The following is an 11,946-nucleotide window of genomic DNA, read 5'->3' as shown; positions in this document are numbered from 1 at the left end:
TGCTTTCCCCCATTACGAGAATTGAGTTGCTTTTATCTTTATAGACTTCCAAACTTAAGCCACAAGGAGTCGTCGTTCATTTGTGTGGAGAAAAAGAGAAAAAGCCAAATAGTTCTACCTTATATTTTTTATTTAATATCTACCTTATAAAGTAATTATTAAAAAATAAATATAATGATATAAATAAAATCAAGATATTTGTAATATTATGTAATGAATTTTTGAAAGAATTGATTTTTTAAAATATTAACTTCAGTTGCTTATCTATAAATTATCTAATAAACATATTTTTCTAATAAAATTTATATTTTTAAATATTTAAGAAAAATGTATAAAAACTGCTCAAAATATCATAGAATGCTTATATGTTCTATCATTATTATATATAATATTAGAAGCTTTCGGTCAGTACAACATGTAACTTCAGAAGACTAAATGAGTTTGTTATTCAGCCAAAGTTTTTTACAATTGATTGTTTATTTTAAAGAATCATTTTAAATAAAATAAAAAATTCTGTAATACCACGTTATATGTATTAAACATGTTCTTACTTTATCGATTTTATTAATCTGAAAAGCACATTTATATTATAAAAATATTATAAATATTTAATTTTTTATTAAGTGTAATAAAAATAAATAAAATAATTTTTATTTTAATATAAAATTTTTTTAAACTTATTTTGTTCCAATAAAAAAAAATATTAAACAATAAATCGTATATTAGCAGTGTGAAAGCAATATGATAGAAGCGGGCCCCACGAGTATTCTTCTTGTTCCTTTCCCACCCCCCAATCTATTTGTACGGACCAGTACATAATTTCTTTCACAATTATTTTAATATTTATGCAAAGATATTTATTAAAAAAATAACATATTACAAAATTAGTAAATTAATATTTATTAATTTTAATTTATTAATTTCAAATGAAATAAATAATTATACTACTAAAACTAATAAAAAATAATTTTTAAACTCTTTCAAAAAATAGAATAAGGATTATTTATTTAATCCTCATTCAATTTTTTTATTTTTTAAACTTTTTATTTCTTTCACTCTTCCTTTAAATTCATAAAAAAAATAAAATATTAAAATGTGTATAATTAACACATTTTAGGATCAAATTGTATAAAACAACATTTTTAAAGATTAAAAATAATCAAAGTGTTTCTTTTAAAAATCAATTTGTGTATTTACTCTTTCTTTACTCATCCAAATGCTTCAATTAAAAAAAATCCAATTTAGTTTTAATATTATTAAACCAATACAAATATTTTGTTTAAATTTGCTTAATTTGAATTGAAGAAACAATTTCAAGCCACTTCCTTCTTTTTTTTTTCACTGCGAGACCCAAATTTGATCCACAGAGTATTTAAAGTAACAAAAATTTATGGACAAAACTACCATTTTTAATTTCATTAATTTTAGATCTCATCAAAACAGTATCCAAATTAAATAAGTAGTCATATTAACTCCCTCCGTCCCAATGTATTACTTATCCTAAATTTTACTATTTTAAAATAAAAGATAAATAAAAGCATGAAAAAATTTATTTTCAATTTTGTTTATTCGATTTATTTTTTATTTTTTATTTTTTATTGCTTTAAATAAATAACGGATAAAGGAAATATTTTAGCTAAATAATTTTTTAAGCTAAAAATTACTTAATTTTCATATAGTTTATTTAATTTTTTGTATTTTATTAATATTAATTCATAAAATTAATTTTGAGCAACTAGAAATAATCTAATTTCATTAAAACTAATTTATTTAATAAAATAAAAAATATTATTTTTTAATTTTTTAATATAATTTTAATTTAATTGCTTAAAATGAAAGTAGATATTAACAAAATTAACATTTTTCATGTAAATTCTTAAATGATAAATAAACGAGGATTTTTTAAAAAAATAATATTTTTAATTTGAACAAAATATTGCAATGATAAAATGTTATTTATAATATTTTTTTTATTAAAAATTATAAAATTTAATAAAATTCATCTATACTTTTTAATAAAAAATATTATATATAATTTTTTATCATATAATATGATATATATAATAAAAAAATTATTATTGCATAAATTTAATATATTAATAATATGAATTTTTGTAATTTTTCATAAAAAATATTGTTTATAAATTTTTTTATTACTTGAGTTAAGGTGATGTTAGAGAAACAGTTAAATGAATATCCCGGTTTTAGCAGAAATCGAGAATGCAACATAAATCAGAGAGACATGATGATCTGGTGTGGTAGGCTTCATAGAACAGCCTACAAACTAACCGTTGTGATTTTTGTGTCTTTTGGTTACACGTAAATCAAGGTCACCCAAACGACGCTGTATCAATTGAATTCGTACTTGAAAATGATTAATTATTTAGCCAATAAAATTATTACACGTGGTATTCGTACTTCTTCGTGCTTTTTAATCTTTAACTTCCTTCTATTGGAAGTATGTAAGTGTCCATGGCAGTGTCAGTGTTGACTTGATATTGACGATCAAATTCTTTCCCTCAATTTGCTTCGAATTGCTGATACATTCCTATTTCAATCTTGGGTTAGTCTCATTTTCTTCATGTTTTTGCTCTTTCTGCTCATGGTGGGTGATCATGATGGCATGGCACATGGGTGATCACTTTCCTTTGGGATACCAAGATTTTCTTGTGGCTGTTTGATGCATTTGTCGAATGAAAATGCTTTAATGTTGCGTTAGTGTCAAGTTTGAGTTTTCGTTGTCATTTAGTTTTTTTTAAAAGAGTTTTTATTGTCTTATGGTAAGTCTACGCTTGATCATTTCTTCATTTTTGTTTTTGTTTTCGTAAGAATGGGGAACAACAATAGTTGAATTTTGTGCGGCATGAATCATGGTTATTGAGGTTCTGATACTGTGTGATGTCATGAACCATATTTCAAGAAGTGAACCCACATGACATGAATGGTTTTGTTTCTAACAATTGTTCATGGGGTGGTTTTTATGAACTAAATGGGTTTTTCTTTCTTTGACTAGGATGTCCTTTTTTAGGTCTTCTGTTGTATTTCTTTTCTAAATTTTATCACAAGTTATTTGTAATAATTAAGAGTAGATCACCCAATGTTACTTCACTTACCCTTAGCTCTCAAGAGCAACAGAGGAAATAAACTTGGATTTATTTTTTCCAGATCCCCAAATTTACACGAGGGTGTTTATTTATAACTCTTGATTCCCAGTACAACTGTGTTCCCTCCCCCCCCCCCCCCCCCCAAAAAAAAAAAAAACCCACTAACTTCTATTTTTAGAAGTCTGTCCAACAATTTTGGAAATTAACACCTAACTATTTTTCTCAAAATAATATGGAAACTAACTTTGCTAACAGGCCCCTAATTCCACTTATTACATTATTTTGAAAAAATGTTGTTGGAAATATTTTACTTTTAAGGTCAATTTGTCACCGGACTAAAAATGGGGGCGAAGATTTCTTGCATCAGTTGTAATCCGCAAAAGTATAAATGAAAAATCATTGATCGGTTTTATTAGTAAAATAAAGTTGTATTTAAAATTGACCAGTTTTAGTCCTCTATTGTGTACAAAAAAGTTTAACTGATTTCAATTTACTACTTTGTCCAAATGGCTGATAGCAATGGGTTTCCTGAATTGTCCTTGGCCCTATATAGTTTGTTAAAACAATGTTTTATCCTACTCTTGATTTCTATAAATTACAAAACTTTTTTTTTTCATTGATGCATGAATCCATATCATGAACTATGAATAGGGCACTAAATAGTGCTTATTTTGAGAAATGAGGTACCCTAGTTTACTGGATATCAAGAAGAGGTGTAATGCTAAGGTTGTACATTTTTGTATATTCTATCAAATAATGATTCTGTTATTGCAGTATTTATATTTGATGTTTAGCTTCAATTGTATATTCTTCTTTTGATGTGGCTCCTGGAGTTTCAGATTCTTTGAATTCACTCCTTCACACTTATTAACAGCAACTGCTGGTCGAAAGAAAGTTGCTGACATTGTAATCCAGGGATTAGGAAGGTCATAAGATAGGTGGAGGCTACCTTCATATTTATATGGATGAGACATCTGTATTGTGAAGCTGAATATTTGCTGGAATTTGTGATTTAGTTCACTTGTTACATACAAAATGCAGGCTAAAGCTTTAACTTGTTTTTGATGATGAGGTTTTCCTCATTTAGGTCTCTTGGGAAGTTAGTTTTCGCGAGGGAGGGAGAGGGATATTTTCTGTAATCATTCCTCAAGCTGTTAAGTGTGTAATACGTTTTCTTGAAACTTTATTTAATACTTAGCAAATGAAATAATTTTTTAGACAATTTTTAATGAAAATGCATGCTTTGCCTTTATCTCTGCTGCTTCCTCGCTACTTACACAAATACTTGGTGTTTGAACTTCCATATGTTGTGTAATGTTGCTAAGAGTATATTTTTTTGATGGCTGAACATAATCTAAGCTTCACTTAAAAAAGAAAAGAAAGTTTAGTAATTAATTACGAACTGTTTTACACTCATCAAATGAGGTTATTGCTATTATCTTCAAGTTCCATACAGACCCTCTTGGGATTATTTTGTTTAGATTTTGGGTCCATTAACACCTGCACCTGTTACTAACCAAGTTGTACTTGCTACTGCAAATAACTATTGATTTTGTGGAACCAGAGACACATTGATAATAGTTGCTGTTATTTAATTATATGAACGTTCTTGGAAAGCTTTGTTCTGGTTTGACAATATGGATCCATTACTGATTTTAAGTATACGTTCTTAACATTCAGGTTAAAGGGAATTAATTTTGAACCTTTCCATTTTCCTGTTGTGAGTGTACTGGATTCCTATATTATTCATTAGTGCATGGCTCTTTCTCCCAATTTCTATGCATGGGAATATTAGATTGTTATTTGCAGTAAGAACTGAAAGTGTGAATTGCATGCTATTTCTCAACCATTTTGTTTAATCTAAGCTTACACTGTGAACTTATATTTAGTTGTTTCAGAGATATTTCCATCATTAAGGAGTGACTAAGTTTTGCAGATTTGGAAGTCATAAATTTAACAAATTTTGTGTATATGCTCAGTGTATACACAATGTGATCTACATTAACCAGAAGAATGTGGACAAACTTTCTTTGATCACAGCAAATAGTTGAATATTATTTTTTTTACCACTTGTTTTCCTTATCATAATTTGATCGGTGTTCTCCTATCCAGGAAAGCCAATAGAATTAGCATTCCGGAATGAGTAAAACAATTGAGTTGTATGGATTCCCTTCTTTTGTGACTGTGCCTGATGTGAAGATGTTTGTAGAGCAGCATACTGGTGAAGGAACTGTGTTTGCTATTAAGATAAGACAAGGCAAAGGTCGAGTTCGCAGAGCATTTGCTATTATCCAATTCACTTCTGCAAAGTGTGCTACATCTATGATAACCTTAGCTAATGACGTCATGAGAACACTGAGATATGGGACGTCCTATTTAAAAGCTCGCGAACTGGAAAGAGATATTGTGCTAAAGCCAAGACCCTTTTTGCATAGATTGGTTGATGTGAAACTGCATTTTGGCTGTCAGATCTCTAAAGGAAGATTCTCTGTTTTTTGGAAAAAGGTGAATGTTGATGTAAATTTTGGGATTGGAATGAGAAAGTTGCATTTTTTATTTTCACATCACAATGTGCATTACAAACTTGAGCTTTCATATGAGAACATTTGGAAGATTGAGCTGCATCGACCACGGGGTGAAACTGCATCTTATCTCCTGATACAGGTAGTTAAATTTAACATTTTCATCAGCATATTAAAGAATATAATTTGTTTTATTAATTGATTTCTTGTCAAGTGTTGTAAAATAAGTGCTATTGCCAATTGGAATTGGCTTATTGAATATCTCTTTGCCTATGACCATTGCATAGCTTGGGTTTGAATCCAGTGGTCCCCTACTGTTGGGTTATTTTAACTGAGGGAATTTGAGATACTGATTCAATGAAGAATTTTGCATTTGAAAATTATTAGATAAACATAAATCTGTTGCATGGTATGTACTTAGCTTTCCATTTTCATTTTTATTTTTGTTTTGTTTTTTGTTTCATTCTGAAATGCTCGTGGCATATAATGCCTTATGGGTATCATTTATATGTTGGATGGACTATAGTGGATAGTTTGCATATATTTTCTTTTAAATTTATCTTGTTATATCTGGTTTTGGATTTCTTTTAGTAGGCATCTACTTGTTAGGAGCAATGATTTTTCCCACTCAAAGTTTAGAAGAGTCTTTCTTTGATTCCCACGACCTAGATTAGTTTTATCATTGGGAAATTAAAATAATTTTTGATTAAACAATGTTGGGTTATGGAGTATTCATACTTAAACTAACATTACAATATTTTTAGGTTTGGAGTTCAAGGTGAAAAGGGAAGGTAGTTTACTGTTCAGAAATGGTTCTGCAATTTAACTCAGAACATTGGCTTATGGGACATTTATCGCTATTCTTATAACTATATTTGTTACACCTTTTACTTTTACAGCAAGACTGTACAATTCTATAGGTGAAGCCATGCTATTAAGTTATAAAGGAAGGAATAAGTTTATTGCTACAACATTTGCAGTGAACTAGTAATTCACATCTTGAAAATCAATTCTTCTGCAATAATGGATGTAAGGATGTTTTGTTTTGTGCTAAATGAGTTATCATTTGTCAGAGAGAATTTTTTTTATGCAATTTAATATTTACTTCATTATGTATTACTGAAATCCAACTATTTCATCTTTAATTACGGACTTTTATCTTTTTTTATGATTTTCTCTTTTCTGTAATTACATTTTTGAATAATTGCTGCAAATGATGTGAGGTGAGTCTTATTCATTTTCTCTTGTGTTGTTAGTTACTTGGTGCTCCTCGGGTTTTTGAGAATCTTACATCGGCAAATATGTTTGAAAATCCTTCGTTCAACTACTATAAAGATGCCCCTGATGAGCAATGGATCCGAGCAATAGATTTCACTCCTTCCAGTTGTATTGGGCAGTCTTCTGCTATATGTCTGGAGCTTCCTTATGGCCAAAATTTTCCAAATTTCAGGGAAAACTTTGCTTATTATGAGGAAAGTGACAGGCCATACACTTTACAAACAGGAGTTCCTTTTTCTCAAAATCAGGGTCTTGTTCCCATTGTTGCCCCTCCTCATGGCCTTGAAATACCATATGACATCTTGTTTAAAGTTAATTCATTGGTTCAGCATGGTTGTCTTGCAGGTCCTGCACTTGATAGTGATTTCTATCGTTTGGTTGATCCATGTAGAATGGACCTTGAATTCATTGAACATATCTTAGAAAAGATGTACTATTCAAAGGAATTCTGTTATGAACCCACAAAGTGGCTGACTGATCAGTACAGAAGGTACCTTACATCAAAGAATCGTCCTCGGTCACCTGTGATATCCTTGGATACTGGGTTGGTATATGTTCGCAGGGTTCTGATTACACCATGCAAAGTATACTTTTGTGGTCCAGAGATTAATGTTTCGAATCGTGTTCTCCGTCATTTCAGTGAACATATTGATAACTTTCTACGTGTTTCATTTGTGGATGAGGAGTTGGATAAACTGTATTCAACTGATTTATCACAACGTGCACTTGAGAAGAAAACTGAGATATACACTAGAATTCTTTCCATCCTTAGAAATGGCATAGTTATTGGGGATAAGAGGTTTGAATTTCTGGCATTCTCATCAAGTCAGTTGCGGGAAAACTCTCTCTGGATGTTTGCTTCTACAAAATCTGGATGTACTGCTGCTTACATTAGGGAATGGATGGGAGATTTTCGTCAGATTAGAAATGTGGCTAAATATGCTGCTAGGCTGGGACAATCTTTTGGTTCGTCTACTGAAACTCTAAGTGTTCACAGGGATGAAATTGAAATTATTCCTGATGTGACGGTTATACATTGTGGAATTGAACATGTATTCTCTGATGGAATTGGGAAAATATCTCTTGAATTTGCCCAGAGAGTGGCGAAAAAGTGTGGCTATAATTCCACTCCATCTGCCTTCCAGATTCGATATGGCGGGTACAAGGGAGTTGTGGCTGTGGACCCAACATCATCTGTAAAGCTATCACTGAGGAAGAGCATGCACAAGTATGATTCAGATAATAACAAATTGGATGTTTTGGCCTGTAGTAAGTTTCAGTCTTGCTATCTTAATAGGCAGTTGATTACTCTCTTGTCCACTCTTGGGGTCAAGGACTGTGTTTTTGAGGAAAAACAAAGAGAAGCAGTTGATCAACTGAACACTATACTGACAGATTCATTAAAGGCACAGGAGGTTCTAGACTTAATGTCTTCTGGGGAGATCACTAATATTCTCAAGGAGATGCTCATTTGTGGCTACAAGCCCAATGTTGAACCATTTCTTTCAATGATGCTGCAAACGTTTAGGGCATCAAAACTGTTGGAATTGCGACTCAAAACTAGGATCTTTATTCCAGATGGAAGAGCAATGATGGGATGTTTAGATGAAACTAGAACCCTGGAATATGGTCAAGTATTTGTTCATTTTTCTAACAAAAGGCTTGGGAGTCTTTCTGATAATTCTTTTTCATATGGGTTGCAAGAGACTCGTGTAATCACAGGTAACGTAGTAGTAGCAAAAAACCCGTGTTTGCACCCAGGTGATGTGCGTGTTTTAAGGGCTGTGGATGTGCCAGCTTTGTACCACATGGTGGATTGCGTTGTTTTCCCTCAAAAAGGACACAGGTAAATATATTTCTTAAAGATTTCAATTGGTATTGCTAACTTCACGTGTGTTGAAAATCATTTGAATAATTTCCCTTTGAACTGTTTATTGAATGTCAGACCTCATACAAATGAGTGTTCGGGAAGTGATCTGGATGGGGATATCTACTTTGTTTGTTGGGACCCTGAATTGATTCCACCTCGCCCAATCCAACCAATGGAATATACTGCTGCCCCAAGTGAAAAATTGGATCATGATGTGATGATTGAGGTATCGATCATTGAGTTTGAATAGATTATGTGCTAGCTTCATAATTCCATTACATTTGGTTATTCAAACAAGCTTATTTTTATCCTTCTTCTCACACTCCCATTTTTAACTTTCTTTTCACCCGTTTGCATAATCAATCTTCACAAATATTAAGTCCTTTTAACATTTAAAATACATCTAAAGGATTTTGTTTGATTTTACACTTTATATTACCTTGGCTGCCTGACTAGGATTTTGAATTTTGGTCATATCAAAAACAATTTTACTTTTGTGATAGTATTATGTTTCCAGTAGCGCAATATTATTATTATTATTATTATTATTATTATTATTATTATGATTAGCAAAATATTAGTTTGAAATGTTGCGAATTAATTTTATATTAACAACTCAATGAAGCGTACTCTATAAATGTTATATCAACAACTCAAAAGCAATAGTAATAGTAGAGATGGTGAAAGTGATAACAATGTTAGTGGTAATAATAGTAATAATAATGGAGTCAATGGAGTGATGGAGGTAATAGTGGCAAATGTATAATTGTGATGTGGGCATTTTTTATCCAGATCATTTAAAGTAACTACCCTGACCTGCCTTAATGGGCAGAGCGCATGGTTTTTAGATTCACTATCTTTTGATTGTTCAGTTCTGCAGCATGAAATTTGGATGAAGTTTACAACATGCTTTCTTGGTGCAGGAGGTTGAGGAGTATTTTACCAATTACATACTTAATGACAGTCTCGGAATAATTGCCAATGCACACACGGTGTTTGCTGATAGAGAACCTTCAAAAGCAATGTCCAAGCCATGTATTGAGCTTGCAAAGCTGTTTTCAACAGCGGTTGACTTTCCAAAAACTGGTGTCCCAGCTGTTATACCTCAGGAACTTTATGTCAAAGAATATCCTGACTTCATGGAGAAACCTGACAAACCCACCTACGAATCATGTAATGTAATAGGAAAGCTCTTTAGGGAAGTGCAAGGAATATCAACTAGTGCTGGTTCTATTTCATCTTTCACTTTGGAACTGGCAATAAAGTCATATGATCTTGACATGGAAGTTGATGGTTTTAAGGATTATGTAGATGATGCTTTCTATCACAAAAGAAATTACGACTACAAGTTAGGAAACCTGATGGACTATTATGGGATCAAAACTGAAGCTGAAATTCTTAGTGGAAATATTATGAAAATGTCAAAATCTTTCAACAAAAGAAGGGACGCAGAGGCAATCAATATGGCTGTGAGGTCCCTAAGGAAAGAGGCCCGGACCTGGTTCAATGATAGCAGCAGTGGAGTAGATTCTGGGAGTGATGATGCATATGCAAAAGCTTCTGCTTGGTACCATGTTACTTATCACCCCGAGTACTGGGGTTGCTACAATGAAGGTATGAATAGGGATCATTATCTGAGCTTCGCATGGTGTGTTTACCCCCAGCTTGTACTAATCAAGAAGGAGAAGATCAGCAGCATTAGACGTTTGAATTTGAATTGACATCTCTGTACTTTTCACTCTCTTTGTTCCAGCTGGATTTCAGAAGCATCTTATGCTTATATTGATTAACTGCATGTATTGATTTGTGGTAATATCATAAAACTACTGTACCGATTGTATTGTATCATAAAATCACTGGGTATAGCTACTATATCAACTACTTTCTATCGTCCATGACATCTTTTAACCCTTTCTTTAACACTATTAATGGGTGAATTGTGTGTGCCCATCTGTGATCTTACGGGTATTTTGTGGGATTCAAATGGTTCCTATAAAGAGTACCATTGACACACTTATTTTAGGCTCACTTTGATAGCAAAACTGCACTATCACTTTTTTCTTTTTGGCCTTTCATCATATCAGAACAACTTTTCAATATAAAAATGTCTTCATCGTCAATCTACATTAAACAAGAGTAATCAAAGATCCTTTTTTGTTTGGGAATATTTTAGTGCTTGATTGAAAAGGTTTGGGTAAAACATGAGTTGCGATGACAAGCTAATTGATATAAATCAGTTGCATTATCTCTTTTTAACTCTAAAATCTCTATCTGCAAAGGGTAGTTGAATTGTGAGTTTTTATTCGGTTTACAAGTCTTTTTTATTTTATATTATTTTTATATATTAATTTTTTAAGTTTAAATAAACAGACACTAATTAATTATATTAGATTGATCTAAAATATTTTTCACATGACGAAATGATTCCTTTTCCCTAATCGTTTTGCAACTCCTTCTACGACAAGGAGTTGACGTGGAATTGTTGATTTGAGGGACAAAAACAAAGAAAAAGCAAAATGATGGTGTGTAGGCTCACAAGTATTCTTTGTCATTAGAATTTGGAAATTTCTTAAATACCATCATTAGTCACTCATGAATTAGTGCTTCTCTTAGGAACCTATGCGTCATAGGTTGTGGTTTTGGTCCATATTCAAAGAAATAAAATAGTTGTGGAGGATAGGTTAACTAAATTAGGTTATTTATGGCTTTAAGTCATTCTTATTCTAATGCTGAGGTGGCTCAAAGTTTCTTTGATAATGTTTTTAAACTACGTGACTTTCCTAACTCCATTACCAGTGACAAAGATTCAATCTTTATTAGTCAGTTTTGGAAGGATTTGATGACTTTCCAAGGAATGCAAGTTCAACTTTCCACTATCTATCATCTTTAGATAGATGGGCAAACTGAAGTTGCCCGTAGGTGCTTAGAAACCTTTCTAAGATGCATGTGTGTAGATGTTCCTCATGACTGGTCCAAGTGGTTAGCTTTGGCTGAGGGGTGGTATAATACATCTTACCATAGTACTATTAAAACAGTCCTTATGAAGTGGTTTATGGCTAGCCTGTTCGAGCTTATCTTCCTTACTTACTAAAAGAATCGAGAATAGAATTAGTTAACAGAAGTTTACAGAAAAGTGAAAAAGCATTGAAGCTCATCAAATTTTATATGAGAA

The 11,946-nt window shown here is 31.7% G+C and overlaps 1 protein-coding gene across 3 annotated transcripts; it reads left to right on the top strand.

Annotated features, from left to right (window-relative positions):
- Positions 1 to 2,460: 2,460 nt before the first annotated feature.
- On the top strand, positions 2,461 to 10,809 carry LOC113868710 (RNA-dependent RNA polymerase 1). Of its 3 annotated transcripts, XM_027504541.1 has the most exons (6): positions 2,473 to 2,563; positions 5,217 to 5,768; positions 6,883 to 8,572; positions 8,609 to 8,750; positions 8,850 to 9,000; positions 9,698 to 10,545. In XM_027504541.1, the coding sequence occupies exons 2-6, from the start codon at positions 5,244 to 5,246 to the stop codon at positions 10,493 to 10,495; spliced, it is 3,306 nt and encodes a 1,101-aa protein (XP_027360342.1). In that variant the 5' UTR covers positions 2,473 to 2,563; positions 5,217 to 5,243; the 3' UTR covers positions 10,496 to 10,545. The 3 variants fall into 3 exon arrangements, with proteins under 3 accessions (XP_027360339.1, XP_027360342.1, XP_027360341.1); XM_027504538.1 differs by having other exon boundaries at positions 2,461 to 2,563; positions 6,883 to 8,750; positions 9,698 to 10,809; XM_027504540.1 differs by having other exon boundaries at positions 6,883 to 8,750; positions 9,707 to 10,545.
- The last annotated feature ends 1,137 nt before the right edge of the window (positions 10,810 to 11,946 follow it).

Source organism: Abrus precatorius, unplaced genomic scaffold, assembly GCF_003935025.1.
Source record: "Abrus precatorius isolate BTA unplaced genomic scaffold, Abrus_2018 Scaffold6, whole genome shotgun sequence".
NCBI classification, from domain to species: Eukaryota; Viridiplantae; Streptophyta; class Magnoliopsida; order Fabales; family Fabaceae; genus Abrus; species Abrus precatorius.
This window is presented reverse-complemented; position numbering and strand designations above follow the sequence as displayed.

Bases quoted from the DNA above. Each gene is read 5' to 3' on its own strand.
- LOC113868710 (XM_027504538.1), top strand. From the start codon at position 5,244: ATGAGTAAAACAATTGAGTTGTATGGATTCCCTTCTTTTGTGACTGTG. The intron at 8,751-8,849 runs GTAAATATATTT...ATTGAATGTCAG, and splicing joins TTCCCTCAAAAAGGACACAG to ACCTCATACAAATGAGTGTT. The intron at 9,001-9,697 runs GTATCGATCATT...TTCTTGGTGCAG, and splicing joins ATCATGATGTGATGATTGAG to GAGGTTGAGGAGTATTTTAC.